General features: G+C 44.0%; 7 protein-coding genes across 12 annotated transcripts; 5 read left to right on the top strand and 2 right to left on the bottom strand.

Moving 5' to 3' along the window:
* The first annotated feature begins 645 nt into the window (after positions 1–645).
* LOC108132880 (sulfotransferase 1A3-like) lies at positions 646–1,814 on the top strand. Its single transcript, XM_017252454.3, has 4 exons — positions 646–914; positions 974–1,431; positions 1,486–1,558; positions 1,615–1,814. Exons 1-2 carry the CDS (start codon positions 646–648, stop codon positions 1,272–1,274), a joined length of 570 nt encoding a protein of 189 aa, XP_017107943.3. The 3' UTR covers positions 1,275–1,431; positions 1,486–1,558; positions 1,615–1,814.
* LOC138926063 (luciferin sulfotransferase-like) lies at positions 1,302–1,814 on the top strand. Its single transcript, XM_070278560.1, has 3 exons — positions 1,302–1,431; positions 1,486–1,558; positions 1,615–1,814. The coding sequence occupies exons 1-3, from the start codon at positions 1,317–1,319 to the stop codon at positions 1,751–1,753; spliced, it is 327 nt and encodes a 108-aa protein (XP_070134661.1). The 5' UTR covers positions 1,302–1,316; the 3' UTR covers positions 1,754–1,814.
* A 197-nt stretch (positions 1,815–2,011) lies between these two features.
* Positions 2,012–6,510, top strand: St3 (Sulfotransferase 3). Its single transcript, XM_070278325.1, is given in 10 exon segments — positions 2,012–2,280; positions 2,333–2,790; positions 2,847–2,919; positions 2,971–3,106; positions 3,383–3,529; positions 3,626–3,844; positions 5,535–5,769; positions 5,847–5,965; positions 6,024–6,106; positions 6,178–6,510. Coding segments are annotated over 10 exon segments (1,827 nt in total). The 3' UTR covers positions 6,266–6,510.
* l(2)efl (lethal (2) essential for life) lies at positions 3,282–4,265 on the bottom strand. 2 transcript variants are annotated; one of them, XM_017252610.3, is made up of 3 exons: positions 4,125–4,265; positions 3,619–4,006; positions 3,282–3,554 (listed from the first exon to the last, which is right to left on the bottom strand). In XM_017252610.3, the coding sequence occupies exons 2-3, from the start codon at positions 4,004–4,006 to the stop codon at positions 3,379–3,381; spliced, it is 564 nt and encodes a 187-aa protein (XP_017108099.1). In that variant the 5' UTR covers positions 4,125–4,265; the 3' UTR covers positions 3,282–3,378. The 2 variants fall into 2 exon arrangements, with proteins under 2 accessions (XP_017108099.1, XP_017108100.1); XM_017252611.3 differs by having other exon boundaries at positions 3,619–4,038; positions 4,125–4,203.
* Positions 6,511–6,947: 437 nt separating the features above from the next.
* Pal2 (Peptidyl-alpha-hydroxyglycine-alpha-amidating lyase 2) lies at positions 6,948–9,566 on the top strand. Its single transcript, XM_017252604.3, has 6 exons — positions 6,948–7,606; positions 7,889–8,087; positions 8,143–8,256; positions 8,312–8,399; positions 8,500–8,599; positions 8,657–9,566. The coding sequence occupies exons 1-6, from the start codon at positions 7,170–7,172 to the stop codon at positions 8,958–8,960; spliced, it is 1,242 nt and encodes a 413-aa protein (XP_017108093.2). The 5' UTR covers positions 6,948–7,169; the 3' UTR covers positions 8,961–9,566.
* Positions 9,525–16,994, bottom strand: LOC108132972 (uncharacterized). Of its 5 annotated transcripts, none has more exons than XM_070279076.1 (9): positions 16,853–16,994; positions 16,503–16,736; positions 16,028–16,444; positions 15,237–15,966; positions 14,043–15,034; positions 11,787–12,614; positions 11,518–11,730; positions 10,478–11,347; positions 9,525–10,422 (listed from the first exon to the last, which is right to left on the bottom strand). In XM_070279076.1, the coding sequence occupies exons 2-9, from the start codon at positions 16,509–16,511 to the stop codon at positions 9,793–9,795; spliced, it is 4,689 nt and encodes a 1,562-aa protein (XP_070135177.1). In that variant the 5' UTR covers positions 16,512–16,736; positions 16,853–16,994; the 3' UTR covers positions 9,525–9,792. The 5 variants fall into 5 exon arrangements, with proteins under 5 accessions (XP_070135177.1, XP_017108088.2, XP_070135178.1 ...); XM_017252599.3 differs by having other exon boundaries at positions 16,803–16,942; XM_070279077.1 differs by having other exon boundaries at positions 11,518–11,727; positions 16,803–16,942.
* angel (protein) lies at positions 12,780–14,032 on the top strand. The gene has a single exon (XM_017252605.3). It carries the CDS (start codon positions 12,910–12,912, stop codon positions 13,969–13,971), a length of 1,062 nt encoding a protein of 353 aa, XP_017108094.2. The 5' UTR covers positions 12,780–12,909; the 3' UTR covers positions 13,972–14,032.
* Positions 16,995–17,026: the final 32 nt, after the last annotated feature.

Below are 17,026 nucleotides of genomic sequence, written 5' to 3'. Positions count from 1 at the left end.
TTCCATCATGTTCAGGGAAGAAATACCATTCACGAATCAGGGAACCAATGGCCGTCGATCTGTATTCAAATATCATGAGCACGGAGAAATTAAATTTTGGGCTGATTTTTGGTGAAAATCATGACGTTACCCCTTTAAAAATTTTCGAAAATTTTATTACATTTTAGTAATCCAAGTATTTGCGTAGTATTCTAGAACTCGAAGATCTAAGATCGGGAAGGCATAACATTCTTCGATTGAACAAGTATTAGCTGAGTTATGGATAATTTAGTGTGGGTAGTCGAGTCGTATACGTAATTTGGATTCAAATATCACGTATACGTACCCATGTCGAACTTATGTGTGTGCTCTGCTAGTAAAGTGTACTACTTTTAATAATATACTTTTTAGGATAGAAAACGTCTCGTTCGCTAAACAACACACTGTTAGTAAAATTTATATTTCCCTCTGAAAGGGTATAAAATCAAAGAAGAGATCAGAGAGCAGAATTCCATTAAAATTATACCAATTGCTTATCAGCGTTACGACCAAAGAGAGAAAAATGGCCTCAGCTCTCTTACTATATTCTCTTAAAATGGTATTTTTTCAAGCCATTACACCCTTTAAAAACTACTTTTGTGTATACCTAGTCAGAAAGCTGTTGACATGGAACGCGTTGAGTTCACGCCCCGGAGTTATCCGACCAATCTCATTAAGAAAGACTGGTCGGAAAGAAAACATTACCATAACAAAAATATTGGACCATTTCTGGATTTGGTCCACGACATGGAAATGCACGATGAGGATGTGTTTATTGTAACCCTTCCGAAGTGTGGAACCACTTGGATGCAGGAACTTCTCTGGCTGGTGATCAATAATTGCAACTTCACAGAGGCCTTGTCCAAAGATCTAGAGCTACGTACTCCGTTTTTAGAGTATGTATAAAAAAATATAGATAAAGGTCTCTCTGATGCTAATCCTAGACATTTTTCAGGTTCGATTATCAGATACACGGGGAGCTGGATAGGGCATTCAAGCCTGTGGATGATCTGAAAGATCCCCGCCTCATTAAATCTCACCTTCCATTGGCCCTACTTCCAGCCAAGCTCTGGGAGCGAAAAAACAAAGTAATTTACGTTTTCCGAAACCCAATAGATGCTTATGTATCCAGATATTATCACGGAGTAACCTTTGGCCATTATTACGGAAAAACGTTGGAGGAAGTTTTCGAAAAGTTTATTGAGAAAGAAGAATCTGTTATTAATGTCATGGAACATGCCCACGAGTTCTATTAACTTCGCCACGAACCTTGGGTCTACTATACCAGTTTCGAGCAGATGAAGAAGAATCTTCGGGGAGTAATCGACGACGTGTCTAGATTTCTTAACAAACCTGTAACCGAGAAGCAAATGGAAAAGTTGCTGAAACACTTGTCTTTTGAAGAAATGAAAAGTATGTATGTGTATTTAAATAATTTGTATTAATTTAAATGATTTATCTTTAAAGAAAACCCAACCACGAATCACTTATGGGAGCTGTCCCAAGTTAAGAACAAAGACGCTGGCAAGGAGAAACACAAGTAAGTACAATCAAATAGATGTATCTTGGTATTATAATAGTATTTCATTTTTATAGTTTCGTGCGACGAGGACAAGTTAATGGCTACAAAGATGAGCTAAAACCAGAACAAATTGCAAAAGCAAATCTTATTATTCAACGCTATCTCGATAAAAACGGAGTAACCCTCAACGAGCTACTTCTTATAAATGAATAAATATTTATAAAAGAAATGAATGCAATAAAAATCCAAATAAACATCTGATTCTAAATCGTAATACTCTAAACAAGTTTTATTTGTTTACGTTTCTGTTATCAATCAGAGAATACGAGGGGGGCCGTTCAATTAAAATGATATAAAATTCTTATCAACATAACGGCAAAGAGAGAAAAGCTAGTTTAGTCTCATAATAATATCTCTTAAGTTTTGATTCGCAATCCAATTTTGTGTAAACCAGCTCAGTATACTATTGTCATGGAACGCGTAGAGATCACCCCACTGAGTTATCCGTCGAATCTTATCGACAAAGACTGGTCGAAGAGAAAACATTTCCATAGAAAAACTTTTGAAAAATTTCTGTATTTTGTCCATGATATGGATATACGCGACAAGGATGTGTTTGTTGTAACCCTTCCCAAGTGCGGAACCACTTGGATGCAGGAGCTTCTCTGGCTGGTGATCAATAATTGCAACTTCGAAGAGGCCTTGTCCGTAGATCTCGAGTTACGGACTCCGTTCTTAGAGTGGGTATTCAAAGTATAGAGCTTCATGGTGTTAAGTGTTACTTGTTTTAAGATTTGATTTTGCGATATACGAGGAGCTGGAAAGAGCTTTTAAACCTGTAGAGGAGCTAAAGGATCCCCGCCTCATAAAGTCTCACCTTCCACTGGCTCTGCTTCCTGCCAAGCTTTGGGAACGAAAAAACAAAGTTATTTACGTTTTCCGCAACCCAATAGATGCCTTCGTATCCCGATATTATCACGGAGTGACCTGTGGCGATTTTTATGGAAAAACATTGGAGGAAGTTTTTGACCAATACATTGAAAAAGAAGAATTTGTTATTGATGTTATGGAACATGCCCACGAGTTCTATCAACTCCGCCACGAACCTTGGGTCTTCTATACCAGTTTTGAGCAGATGAAGAAGAATCTTCGGGGAGTAATCGACGATGTGTCAAGATTTCTCAACAAACCTGTTACAGAACAGCAAATGGAAAAGCTGCTGAAACACTTGTCATTTGAAGAAATGAAAAGTATGTTTGAAAAATTTAAGGTTTTAAGCTAAATTTTAAATTATTCATATTTTTAGATAATCCCAAAACAAATCACTTATGGGAGTTGTCTCAGGAAAAGGGCAAAAATGCTGGGAAGGAGAAACACAAGTATGTTATAAATATAAAATAAATAGGTATTTTAATTATTTTTTCTTTAAGTTTCGTGCAAAGAGGCCAAGTTAATGGCTACAAGGACGAACTAAAACCTGAACAAATTGAGAAAGCTAGTCTCCTAATCCAACGATATCTCGATAAAAACTCTCTGACGCTTGAGGAGCAACTTCTTTTAAAGGAATAAAATAAAGGAATTGTATTAAAATTTTCTCTTTTCCAAGGAACAATAGAATTTCGATTAGATTATAAAGCGACCTAGTTGATAAAAGTAATCTCAAACTAAAGGTAAACTTTTTTGCAATCTAAACAGCATCATAAACTCCAACTCCTCGCAATAAAAACTTGGCATACGACTCACTTTTTAGTTTCTTTTTTAATAAATATAAAATGTATAAAAAATCCAATATTTATAAATATTACTAGCTAATGTTCATGATGAGAAAAGGATTCAGCTTAGGCCGTGGAGGTTTCCACCTTCTTGGCATTGTCCTCCTTGGAGGAGGGACCAGTCTGTGTGATTTGCACAAGGCGTTCAGTCGAAGGGGGTGGCAGCTTCTTCATGGGCGCCGTGATGGTGAGGAGGCCATCGGAGGAGAGGGAGGAGGTGACCGAATCGGGATTGACGTCACCTTTCGAAAGTAAATTAAGATAAATTTAATCATTGAATCCTCTTATCATTATTTTTCCACTTACTTGGCAGCTGGTAGCGTCTGGAAAACTGACGGGAAACGAATCCATGTTCGTCCTGTTTCTCCTCGTGCTTGCCCTCCACGATGACGAACTTATCCGCCACCTTCACGGTAATCTCATTGGGCGAAAATTGCTGGACATCCAGGATAACCTCGAATTTCTCGCTGTCGATGTTGAGGGTGGATCCAGATTCCTGCTTCTGGAGGCTGTTCTTCTGCCAGGGTCGCAGGTATCCGGACCTCAGGACCGTGGGCCGGGAATTCCAGACGGAGGACATCAGATCGTCCCGCTTTAGGCCCTGGCCAAAGTGCTGATCCAAGAGGCGCGAGGTGCGCATTGGAAAGTCGAGCTCATCCCACCAATCACGGAACATCAGGGGCACTACGGACATCTAGTTTGGTCAAAAAACAAGACGATTGTGAGCTAATCACGTCACCAGTTAGTTGCACAGATATTTCACTTTGTATATATTCCCGTTTCAACTTGAAGGAAGTATCCTTGATTCGTACCTTTATTGGTTAATTATTTAATTCCGATCTTACGATTCGCGTGTCTTTTTCGATTCGCGGTTGGTGCGATTTTGATGGAACTTCCCGAGCATTCACACGATTTTATACCCGCAGCACAGTGTTTACAAAATGTGCTAAAAATATGAAAATTTATTTTCAATCTAATTTTAGGCGAGCGTCATACATTCTCTATAGAGAAACATAGATGCCAAGTATGTGTATATTTATTTGGTGCGAATATACGAAAAAGATTTCTGTTTTGTTTGGCTGTCGTGGGAGTCAAAGATTTGGAGACTCAGACGCCGGCTATGACGATGACCTGTGGAAGATTCTACAACATTTTCATCTACGGAAGAGCCATAATTAAGACAAGCCTTCTAAGGTTAATACGATTAGAAAGGTTTTGGTCTAAATGAAGTTTATTTATAGGTTTGTAGCTGCAATATTCTGGCATTTCAAACATAAACATTTAGGCGAAAACATTTTCCAGATATTCCAAAGGTTTATATCTACTAGATACAATGTATTTTAAATGCAAAAATACTATAAAAGAGAATTTAAAGCCGAAACATTTTCTGGAAAATGCCAGAAACAAATTCAAAACGATACGCCCCCAGTTTTTTTTATATATAGAGGAATTTTTCATAATTTTCTACCTGTTGAAATTGTTGATTTGATGATGAGGGCAATATAGAAAATACTTTTGCCACTAAATGAGTTTTCAAACTATTTTAAGCATCCGCCAACTTTTTGATTATATTTTTTTGTTTTTCCTCTTTGCGGTGCTGAGTCACGTCGCGTGCGTTTTCAATCAGACAACTGAGATGACGTCGCTAAATATTCTGACAGATATCTTCTTGAATTTATAACAGCCATTTTTATTATTTAATGCATTATAAATCAGTAACTATACAAACACATTTTTGTGAACTAATGGCGCTTGAAATGTATGCAAATACTGCACATACATATTTTGGTTTGCTCTGTTTCGTTTGCAATGTGTTCGGGATAAATACATTTTTATTGGCTGCTGAATTTCTAATAATGTTTATTGTTTGGATGATTAAGTTTTTATATATTTTCGGATCATTTAAATATTTTGCTGACGTAGGGATACGACGATGAACTCTTGGATTGGATATATAAATATATAGATAAGTAAATACGAGTTTTAAATGTATCTTATTCCCATCTTTCAAGTACTAACCTTGTTTTAAACCTTTTCCCTAATAGCTAATCTTATAAACATAATCTTTAAACTTATTTCCTCAAATTATCTACCTCTATTTCCCTAACCCGACTCAAGAACTGGCGAAACCGTGTAACAATTACCTCTCGAAACAGGCCTAAAAGCTCACCAACACCTGCGCAAACAGCGCGAATTGCAATTGCAGGCTGTTTGTGTGAAAGTGGTCCTGTGGCTGTGTGAAAGTAGTGAAAGCTGAAAGCCGACAACGAACGGGGCCACTACTTATGCAAGTAACAGCAGCCGAGGTGCCGATGCCACCGCCCCAACAGGAGGCCAAAAAACAGGCGACATTTGCCGCAGGACAGGCGGCACGTGAAGAATTCACTGTACTTGCCGAGACACACGAAAACCGAAAGCAACAATGCGGAAGGTGAGGACAGTGTCATAAAAATAAATGTCACAAATAAAGAAAAAACTATAATTTATTGGTACATTTTTTTCGCGGTTACAGTGTTTCCTCGCTGTGTGGCCAGTGACGTCACGACTGTTGCTTCTTAGCTTGATGGCGCCGCTACTGTGGCTTTCCCCCGTGGAGGCGCACCAATCAAAGCGAAGTTATTCCGATCAGAGTGTCCACGGCTATATGACAGAGGTATATATTTTTAAAATAATTACTAGACTTTAAAGTTTTATTTAATATCCATTTGCAGCGAACCTGCTGGTGGAACGAGGTGTGCAAGGAGGAGTTCCAGAGCCTCTTCCGCTGCAAGTGCCCCCAGTTTTCCTATTGCCGGTGAGCGGGATTTTAAGGAAATCCCTCATTCAACTTGAAAGCCGGATGTAATTACTTTCCCATTTTGCCAGGTCGCCGGGACGTTACTATAATGCCTACTGCTCCATGACCGATACCGGTTATATTTGGACCCAACCGAATTGGGATTGGGGGTCGTAGAATGAAGCCACCTATCCGGCCGACCCTGCCCCGTCGCACCCCCTTCTAATGGCCCAAGCACAGCACGCTGTGACGTCAAAGACACTGACTGCCGACTGTATGCTTCCATTTTCCTCTGAAAGATTTCTCCAAAAAAACAATCAAGCTCACAAAAGAGTTGCTCCAACCCCCCAAAAAACTGGCCAAGAGGCTTAAATTGTATTTGTAACTGTATTTGGAATGAATAAAAGCGTTTTGGGAGGTCACTTCACTTATGGGATCCACTGTTTTGCGGCGGGCCGTATTGGAAAATCAATAAACTCTTTCCAATCTACGGTAGCTTGTGGCAGGGCCACAGTGGAACATTATCCTTTGGGTTTTGGAGTTCATTTTTATATTAATTTATTGGTTTCATATTTTTTAACATCTGATTAGGAAACAGTTATATTTATATTCAAGATGTTTTATTTAAATAATAAATAAATCGAATATTCTCCCATCTTAGCCCAATATGATCTTTTAAGTAGAAAATGTGGTTTTATGATTAGAATATAAAAATAATAGGTAATCATATTCTTTTATAATTTAAAGGATGTATTCTTCTAAAACTATACATTTTCTCTCAAAAACTTTAGGTGGATGTACCTAACATCCTTTTCTTAGCACACTGTGCAGGACTTGGGGCGCAGGCGTCGCATTGAAAGCGAAAATCGAAAAGCGTGGGAGCCATCAACTGTGCGGGTGTGCGGTGTGTGTATATGTTTGCAACAAAACTCAGTTAATCTATTGCCAGCTCAACATATAGACACCGCCAACAGATGTTGGCAGTGAGGAAAATCGAGTGAGCGCGTCCACAGGCCAGAGTCCAGAGACCAGAGACCCGAGTTATTGTTTTTGGTGCAAAAATCGCAGGACTTCCAGTAGAATGTCGCGCCTTCTGTTCGCGTCGCTATACCTGGTGCTCTGCCTAGGCTATGTGGCCGCCACGGGCAGCAGCAGCAATGGCAACCACCTGCCAACGGGATTGGGTGGACCAGGAGTCAATCTAAATGAACGTTTCTTCGACCAAGTGCGTGCCCTCATCAAGCGACGTCTGCAGGAAAAGGGGCTGGCTGGAAAGTCGCAGCAGGAGCAACAGGAACAGCAGGAGCTACCGATACCCATGGCCGATGATGCACTGGCCCTGCAGAATCAGCGCAGCTACGACAACGTACCCATTCCTGCGGCCAGTGTACCCACTCCAGTGCTTGTGGAGAACTGGCCCACCGAGCAGCATAGTTTTGGCCAGGTGACCGCCGTGGCTGTGGATCCACAGGGCAATCCGGTGGTCTTCCATCGCGCAGAGCGATACTGGGATGTAAAGTAGGTCAACAGCTGTCGCCGCCTAGTAACAAGTGTCTATCCCAAAATCTACACATAGAAAAAATAGTTTTTGAATAGTTGTAGCTATTATTTTGGTTTTATATGTTCTTAGTTTCTTTTTAGAGATTTTGTTTGAAGAAGCTTAGTTATTTCCCTAAATATTCCTAAAACTCCTTATATATCCTTTTAAAAAGAGCAGTAAGATTGCCATTTTTGGAAAGTAACTTTTTAAAAGTCGGTTTATAATTACCAAAAATACTAAAATTTTTTATAAACTTTCAGCACCTTTAACGAGAGCAATATCTACTACCTAATCGAATATGGTCCCATAAAAGAGAAAACCATCTACGTACTGGACGCCAAGACGGGAACCATTAAGTCTGGCTGGGGATCAAGCATGTTCTATATGCCACATGGAATGACAATCGATGGGCATGGAAATTATTGGATCACAGATGTAGCCATGCACCAAGCTTTTAAGGTTAATAGCATTAAACCTCAAAGTTGTGTATTATCAACAGCATCTATCTTTTTAGTTTAAGCCCTTTAGCACCAAGCCACTGCTCACAATTGGCAAGCGTTTCCGGCCAGGCTCGTCTGTGAAGCACCTGTGCAAGCCCACTTCCATAGCCGTGGCTACCACGGGAGAGGTAAATTGAATTCAATTCATTTGGCTTCATAACTCATTTAAATTTCAATTGACAGTTCTTCATTGCTGACGGATATTGCAACAGTCGCATTCTAAAGTTCAATGCCGCTGGCAAGCTGTTGCGTACGATTCCCCAGCCACCCGGTGCGTATACGTAATGTGTTTATTATTATTGGATATTTTTTTATAATTTGATTTAATTTTATTCACAAAAATATTTGTGGTTGTGTTTCTCCTCTTGTAGAGTTCCTTTCATTACAAGTGCCACATGCTATTACTTTACTGGAGCACCTGGATCTTCTCTGCATTGCCGATAGGGAAAACATGCGAGTGGTCTGTCCCAAGTAAGAGGATTACATTTCTCATTTTCTACAATAAACTATACACATTCCAACTTTCAGAGCTGGCTTGATATCTTCACACGGCGAGGGTGAACCCGCGGCCACCATCCAGGAGCCCGACCTGGGCAGAGTGTTTGGCGTCGCCAGCTACGGTGATATTGTGTTTGCAGTAAATGGACCAACTTCCATGCTGCCCGTTCGTGGCTTTACCATTGATCCCCGCTCGGAGGCCATCATCGGCCACTGGGGCGAGTTCAAGAACCCCCACTCCATGGCCGTCAGCGTCAATGGATCGGCCCTGTATGTGACAGAGATTGGAACGAACCACCAGACGAATCGAGTGTGGAAGTATGTACTGGCCTGAGCATAATCCAAATACCAAAACACTGCGCTCCTGCATATCCTTAGAAGCATAGAACCCACACGAGTCGTTACAGAATCAGAAACAGAACCAGATCTAGATCCAAAAGCCGAGATACAGTAAATACATACACCTACGCCTAAGCAGAAAAACACCAAGTACAGTTTTAACTTCAGATCAATAGAGAATAGTAGGTGTTTAAGTAATGTACACGATAAGTATGTAAATTGCTTGAAAGAAACCACAACAAACATAACCTCAGACTCTTTATGTTTTGCACTCTAATGAGCAAACGAAAACGAAAATTTACAAAAACCATCTTAAATAGTACATATACTTAAATGTAATAGTTTATGCATAGGCACGATTGTGAGGATGTGGGGGGAGGATGAGGAGGAGGAGGACATGAGCAAGGATAACCAATTCGATTCCGATTCTAATATCAACCGCAGTCAACCGGATGATCACCGAGCGCATATAAACATACTTGTGTACCATATTGTAACCTATTATCAAAAATATATATATATAATCGTACCGTGTATCTTATCAACTTATAGCAGCCCATGTAAATTATGTATGTAATAAACTGTTGTTGTTGTAACTTCATCTGCGGGGCCAGATAATGATTTAGATCCAATGACTATATCCCCAAGAGGTCCATAGGAATGTTAACTCTTACAATCTATATAAATTCTTAGCTAGATTCGAGTGGCAAGTTTGCATGGCAAACACTCTGATTTACAATTCCCGGAAATGTATAAAAATAACGAAATATAAATAGAAAGGTAAAACATATAAAATAAAAAAATATGTCTACGGAATGCCATCGTTGTTAAGGGGCATTCAGCCAGTGCCTGGCGAACTCTAGAGCCTCGTTAAGATGGCGCAGCCACTCCAAAAGTTCAGTCTGTGTGTCGGCAGCGAAAAATACACCCGATTCATAATCCGACTCCTTTCCCTGCAGAAGAAAACTCCTGACTCTGGCACAAAGATCTCGTGGAGCCGCTGCTACGCAAGACTGTCCACGTCCTGGCAGCTCTAGCGAAAAAATCGGTATTTCATTCTCAAGATTGTGCTCATGTTGCCAGACAGACAGCTCCAAGCCATCCAGACTACACCATCTGCGATTCCAATGATGCTGGTTCTTGGGATCCTGGACGTTTAGGAAACCGGAGAAGCGAACCTTGGGCAGTCTAAGATCAACCCGGCCGGTAATAGCTATTCCCGGTCCCAGATTTGTTGATTTTGTGTGAGCTTTGATGGGTAGCTGCCAGGATCGGGAACTGCGCAAGCAAATGGTATCACTGGCTTTAGTTTCACTGTCCACCACTTCGAAGGGTGACAGGTCCATGGCCCTCACGGTAAAAGAGGCGTGCAGCCGAAAGCGGGAGACGATGAGCTCAGAGCCAGAACCAGAAGAGGAACTTGAGTTGGAGGAACCTAAATTTCCGCTTCCTCGTCGCTAAAAAGATTAAACTCTTTAAATGGAATACCTCTTAAGACATTGGAGTACTTACCAGGGATTTGGAGGGCTCTAAAGATAGAGTGGACACTTTGCGCAGTCTCAACATAAAGATCTGGCAATGCAGCTCCAGGGACTCTGCTTTATCTGCACTATAGAACTCCAGACCACAATCGCGGAACAGGGCCACACCATTCTGGCACTCTACCGACTGAGTGGAACGAATACGTCCTCCGCACTCAAAGGTGCAGATGTAATGGTAGTTGAAAAACATATCCTGACTAACGTCCGCACGCACTTGCAGCTTCATGGCATCGATAAGTAGGCACTGTGCTTGCCTCCGCGCCGCCAGAGCTTCCTCATTCCTGACTCCAGTAGAAGGCTTCGACTTCCGTAGGCTGGAGAAGAGCAGTAACCGCTCTGCCTCCACCATCTCAGCGGAAATCTCCAGCTCTGGCATCTGGCGGCAAATGCTGACAGCTTGAGCCAGTTGCTCCTTGGTGGTCAGAGATTCATTTAGCAGAGAATCCAAATTAAAACTGGCATAATAGCTGCTGTTGTCCAGCTCGCCTTCCGTTTGATTCGACTGATCTCGCGATATGTTCAAGGTGTTTGTGAGTCGCAGCTTCTCTGCCTTGAAAAAGTCTTTACCCTTGCGATATGACCGACGCAGTGCATCCTTCAGCAGGCGGTATCGGGCCAGGGCGCTGACCGACATCAGCTGGCTGTCGCTGGGATTGTTGGGCAGACTCACCTGTCCCAGCTCCACCAAGCTGCTGCTGTTGTTGTGCAGTCCCGAAGAGTTACCCACCTGTAGCTCCGCCTGCTGAGGAGTTGTGGGGCAGCTGAAGCTGATATTCTGGCCCAAAGGACGCAGAGGCGTGGTTTGGCTATCGTTTATATCAATGCTGAGATTGGGTGCAGGCTGAAAAACAAACCATTACTCAATCGAAGATGATGAACAAAGAAGCCAACTTGTATTTCGAAAGCGATTGGATAGTCATGGCATAGGTATTTACAAGAGTGTTACAATAGTATGCGAATATGCGAAAGAAAAAGCCTTAGTTTCTAATGAGAGTCAACAAAAATCTCTACCTTAGTTGTGAAGCGCTGGCTATTTGGCGGCACTTTTTTCTTTGGGGTGCTCTGGTTCTCCGGCTGGGGCTCTATCTTCCCGGAACCGTACTCATTGGCGCCAATGGAACTTCCGCCACTCCCAGCCTCTCCCATGCTGTAATCTGCGTACAGCTCATCCGCACCTTCATTTGGTAGGTCATACGACACTGAATCGACATTTGAATATGCCTTCTAAAAGGTTATTATTATAAGATTGAGTATATTAAGATTAATTATAAACCACTCACATTGGGGACCTTCTCGAGACGATCCAGCACCAGTTCACTGCGGCACAAGTTGTCGAGGAAGATCTCACTGCGCTGCAGAGAGAGCTGAGATCTGGACAGATTACGGTAGTTTTTGGGAGGCGAGTGCTTTTCGCTGATGTTGTTCAAAGACTGGTGGAGCACAGGAGGAGTTGTCTTTAAGGCTGATTGGCGGATTACCGAAGATTCGGTCGCTTGACTGGCTGAACAAGAAGATTCCGTGCCACTTGGCTCCTCAGGCAGCGGCATAAACTGAAAGAAGCTGCCGTTCTTCAAGGATTCATGAAGAAAGTGACCCAATGCAACGGGCTGGCTGTGAATATTTTGATGAACCTCAGACCCCAATTCCAGATTAGGTCTTTGCGGAGGAATTTTTTGAACGATCTGATGTTTTGTTTCTTGGGGAGCCACTATCATTTGACTGGGTTTCCCCCTAATCTGTGGTGAGTTTTTTGGAGTCTTCTGCACCCTGGCATACATGGCCTCCAAATCAGCGGACGAGGGCGAAGGCACTGGAGTAATTTCACTAACATAATTCGCTGAGCTAGGCGTTGGCGTAGAAGTGGGCGTGGGAGTTACCCGCTGCACTGCAGTCTTAACCTCATGATGCGGACTTCCCCTGATCCGCATGCAATCCTCCTCGATCTCAGAATAAATGGGTTCACTATCCAGTTCCCTGTGTAGTACAGGACGAGTGGTGGCCACAGAGGCGGTAGTCTGAGAGCTAGGTCCATCGGTGCAGTCGTAGCTTTCAGTTTGCCGTGGGAACTGCTCCAGAGACGAGTGACGGGACTCAAATCGGGAACAATCCTAAAATAGTAAAATTATTATTTACATCATTAATAAAACTTATATAAAATGAATATAATTAAAATTTAAAACAAAATGATCAATGTGATTCATATACAATTTTCAAACTTCCCGCCCATCATTTATCGATAACAATTGTAATGCAACCCAGAGAATAGGTAAACAAAGCAGACGACACAACTAACAAAAACAGCTGACAGCCAACAATCTGTCTCCCTTTCCTTAACCCCGTTTTCCAGGCGTCGCGCTGCACCTGGAACCCATTCTTAGATGGCCAGGAGCACCTCCTAAGGACATGTACAAATCCATGCTGCGCACCGTTTCCCTCCAGGCCAGATCCATTAGCAAAATCGGTAGTGGAAAGCGCAAACAGAAAACGGGGAAGGAAGAGATGGAGGCCCGCTACGACTTCAACAGGCGATGGATGCAGCTGCGCCAAGCGGGATCTAGCCTAAGGAGGGGCTCCGAGCAGCACCCATCTACATTCAAGGTGGTCTCGTACAATATCCTGGCCCAAGACCTGCTAATGGAGCACCTCTACCTCTACATGGGAATCCAGCAAGAGTGGCTAACTTGGCGCCGCCGACAGCAGAATCTGCAGCGAGAGATACTGAAACTGGACCCCGACATACTGTGCCTGCAAGAGATGCAGTACGACCATCTGGCGCTACTAATCCAGGGACTGCGCATGGGCCACGGCCGACCGCTGGAGTACGTGTACAAAAAAAAGACCGGACACCGGACTGACGGATGCGCCATAGTCTACGACTCGTCCAAGTTCCAGTTGCTGGATCAGCGGGCTGTGGAGCTGCACGACCAACAGGTAGCTCTACTGAATCGTGAAAACGTAGCGTTGTTCGCCAAATTTCGCTTCAAAATGGATCCGGATCCGTGCAAGGAGTTTGTGGTTGCCACCACCCACTTGCTCTACAACCCGAAACGAAACGATGTCCGCTGCGCTCAAGTGAATAGAATGTTGGAGGAACTTAGCAACTTCTCGGATGATGCCCCGGTTGTCCTAACTGGCGACTTCAACAGCCTAGGAGACTCCCCTGCCATCGAAAAGCTCATTGGTCGACAAGATAAACGGGAAACAGAAAAGACGGAAACGGAAAACACCCGAATGCGTTTTGAGATTGTGAATCCCGGCGAGGGAACCGGCTCCACCTATCAGGACGACTGGATCATCGTGGACTACATCCTGCGTTCGATTAGCTCGCGCGGCAACTACAAGCTCCTACCTGTCAGCATATACACCCTGCCTTCTATAAACCGTTGCAACAGCGTGGGTCGCATCCCCAACCACTACCTCGGGTCGGACCACTACGCCCTGGGTGCAGTGTTTGCCGTTGTCTAGTATTAGAACTTCACCTTCACTCGGACTCATTAATAAAATATTCGAAATTTTTAGCTAAAAAGTGTACTCACCCGAAACGTTTGCATGGCCCGTTCATCGCTGGCCTCCAGCTTGGACCGAATGCTGCTGAGAAGGTAGCCCATTTTGGTTAGAGTAACGTCCTGGTCGAGATCTTTCTGATACGAGCGATACGTAGTAGGGGCTGCCTGCGTTTGGAAGTCCAATTTACGAGCGCGGTTCGCACGAGGAATCTTCTTTGGAGGCGTCGGGGCCTCCACTTTACGATCGAAGTCGAAGTAGGGCTGCTCCCTGTCCAGGTGTTGGCGCGTTGAGGTGGTCGTGCCGGAGGGAGTGGTCTGAATGGGTGAGTGATAGCTGCCTGGCGGAGACTGGGACTGTAGGTCCAGCTGCGAGGTGGAGGTTTGAACGCCAACAGTGCACAACTTGGGAGTGTTTCGGATTTGTTCCTCGCGCGGATGCTCCTGCTGGTTTGATTTCTTTGGCGAAACAAATCGCAGGATCTTCTTCTTGGAGTTGTTGAGAAAGTTCTTGGACTTGGAGGTCAGCTTTTTGGACTTGTTGTTGCCTTTCCAGGGGGAAAGGTTCCGCCACTGCTCCCCCCAGATGAATTTCTGGCTGGCCTGCCCGCCTGCTGTTTTGATAATTTTCGGATATTTGATGGGCGTCTCCTTGTGCTCCATGTTGGATGCGAAATTGTCGCTCATGATGCCATCGACCGTGTCCAGGGAGACCTTTGGGACCACTGGCTGAGGTTGGGGCTTTGGCATTTGCCATCCAATCGACACTTGTGGCTCCGCTGACGGAGCAAGAGATTTAAAATCGCTGGCAGACTTTCCCTCGTAGTTGAGCATTTCACTGATTTTGGGCTCCGTCCAGCCCAGAATGATCTGCTTGGAAGGCCCGCTCTTCCGGATACTTTCCTGGCGAATATTTCGAGAGTAATTGGAGCCTTTCTTGGACTCCACAACGCGCTCTATGTCGCTGAGTGAAGGGCATGTGGGTAGCTGCTTGCTGCTGCGGCTTTTGGGCTTCTCCACTTCAGCTGCAGGGGATTATAGAATTATCATACTAGTTAGCAACCACATCCCATTCCAAAATGAAACCGTAAACCGTATTTAAAGGAAATAAAATCTTTATTTGAAAACAAATACATTTTTGGTTAAAATAATTTTGGTAGAAAAAGTTCCAATTAAATTTGATTTGGTTACGGTTTCATTGCTTTTGGGCTGGTCTTTAACACTTACCCATGGGATAGGATCTGCGTTGGCTTTCCTTCTTCCGAGAGGATTTCGCTTCTGGGTTACTTACAGGCACCTGGATGCCGTGTTTGCGAAGAAATTCGTCAAGGACCCGCTCCGCCTCCCGTACGGAAGGATTTGTGGAGGCCAGCGATGATTGCGAACACTTCCCATCCAGACTCTGGGAACTGCGACGCGGAGGCTTCTTCGGTGGTTGATGAACATCGCGTGCCTTGAAGTTTACTTGAGTCAGGGAGAGTCGCTTTTGAAGGAGACGTCCACCGCCACCGGAACTGCGACGGGAACGGGAGCTCTTACGACTACTGGCCTCTGTAGTTGGCATTTCCTTTACTTGCTGAAAATCCTTTGCTAGCTCCTCCTCCACAGCCGAATCCTGCTCGCTGATGTTGGATAGAACTGGAGCCGAGGGCTTGTAGGCAATAGCTTCATAGGCCTCCAATTTGCAGGCTTTTATTCGAGAGTTCCTTTGCTGGCAGCAGGATGCTGTTTGCGGCAACCTTTGGCGATTCACTCGCACCTCAGACACCACACAATTGTCGCGCAGCTCCTGGATGATGTGGATAAGCGGCGCATCATCGCCGTCCACGGCACTCAGGCGACTTACAGCCGTCAAAGGACTTTTGGATCTGGAACAGGACCTAATATTGGGTGGTTCGCTCTGGCGACGTTTCTCCGTCTGCTTTGCCTGGCTGCCCAAATTGTTCTGCTTGGTGGTCTGGAAAAGTGGGGGAAGATAACGACTGATACCTACGAAAAGGATTGAGCGGAAACCTCACCTTACTACTCTCGGAACGCCTGCTGCGCCGGGGTAGGCGCACGTGCTGGTCACGTGGCGGAGCTATCGAGGCGCAGTCCCCGCTGTCGCTGGTGAAACAGTAGCAGAACCCATCCTTGCAGGGTTTACCCTTGCGTTCCTGCTCCTTGTTGCAGCGATTCTGGTTGATTAGATCCGCATCCATTGCCCTACGACTTCGGGGCTGCTGCTCCTCACTGGCTCTGTCCATGTTGTTATTATTCTCGCAGTCGCGACTCTGTACGGACCCCCGACGAACTCGACGGGCTCGGAACTCATCGATGCACTCTTGCAGGCTGAAAGAACTCGTAGAACCGGACTTCGCCGAGCCCTCTTCTTCATCCTCCTCCTCTTCAGACTCCTCCTCCGAATCTTTCAAGTACTTTGTACCCGCAAGTAACTGTGTACGAGAAGATGCTGTGTTTACAGAGCAACAGAAATTGCATTTTAATGCTTACTGTGGCCATACTCCCAGATTTATTTCCAGTTGATAAGCCTCGAGGCCAGATGCGTGCATGTGCTCCAATTTTACACGTTGCACGCTTTCTACGGGTTTCAGATTTTCCAATCAAAGAAAAGCGACGCTAGCTGCATTATTGTTTTCTCTTTTGTGCCGCTTCTTCGTTGGCGTTATCAGACCAGGGCTGGCGTACACGGAATGAGGGGCGTTGCGAGTGTCAAACAACCCTGTTCTAGAGGAAAATTGTGCATTAACCGGAAATCAAGTGGCTAAATTTAGGTATTTTCCTTTGTATTACATTTGGTTAAGTTATTTTTGAATGCCTTTTAGGCAATTATAAATCCAAACCTAATATTTTCTGATCTGTTTTTGTTTAAACTTTTCTTCTTCTATTAGCGGTTTTTCCTCTAAATTCGGCTAGGTTGGCATTACTAGTCGATCAGCTGTTTGCCTTGTTACGTCGTGCCTGGCTAGACAAAATTGTATTAATTTGTTTCTTAGCACATTTGAATAAAAAACAAA

The sequence above is a fragment of the Drosophila bipectinata genome, chromosome 2R (assembly GCF_030179905.1).
Source record: "Drosophila bipectinata strain 14024-0381.07 chromosome 2R, DbipHiC1v2, whole genome shotgun sequence".
Classification (NCBI taxonomy): Eukaryota; Metazoa; Arthropoda; class Insecta; order Diptera; family Drosophilidae; genus Drosophila; species Drosophila bipectinata.
The sequence above is the reverse complement of the archived record's forward strand: the minus strand, read 5'-3'. Positions and strand labels throughout refer to the sequence as shown.

Coding starts and splice junctions, on each gene's coding strand:
- LOC138926063 (XM_070278560.1), top strand. CDS start 1,317: ATGAAGAAGAATCTTCGGGGAGTAATCGACGACGTGTCTAGATTTCTT. Junction 1,432..1,485: donor GTCTTTTGAAGAAATGAAAA/GTATGTATGTGT, acceptor TTATCTTTAAAG/AAAACCCAACCACGAATCAC. Junction 1,559..1,614: donor GCTGGCAAGGAGAAACACAA/GTAAGTACAATC, acceptor TCATTTTTATAG/TTTCGTGCGACGAGGACAAG.
- angel (XM_017252605.3), top strand. CDS start 12,910: ATGTACAAATCCATGCTGCGCACCGTTTCCCTCCAGGCCAGATCCATT.
- LOC108132880 (XM_017252454.3), top strand. CDS start 646: ATGGAACGCGTTGAGTTCACGCCCCGGAGTTATCCGACCAATCTCATT. Junction 915..973: donor CTACGTACTCCGTTTTTAGA/GTATGTATAAAA, acceptor GACATTTTTCAG/GTTCGATTATCAGATACACG.
- Pal2 (XM_017252604.3), top strand. CDS start 7,170: ATGTCGCGCCTTCTGTTCGCGTCGCTATACCTGGTGCTCTGCCTAGGC. Junction 8,400..8,499: donor TACGATTCCCCAGCCACCCG/GTGCGTATACGT, acceptor CTCCTCTTGTAG/AGTTCCTTTCATTACAAGTG. Junction 8,600..8,656: donor ATGCGAGTGGTCTGTCCCAA/GTAAGAGGATTA, acceptor TCCAACTTTCAG/AGCTGGCTTGATATCTTCAC.
- LOC108132972 (XM_070279076.1), bottom strand. Junction 15,967..16,027: donor GGCGTTCCGAGAGTAGTAAG/GTGAGGTTTCCG, acceptor CCACTTTTCCAG/ACCACCAAGCAGAACAATTT. Junction 15,035..15,236: donor ACGCAGATCCTATCCCATGG/GTAAGTGTTAAA, acceptor AATCCCCTGCAG/CTGAAGTGGAGAAGCCCAAA.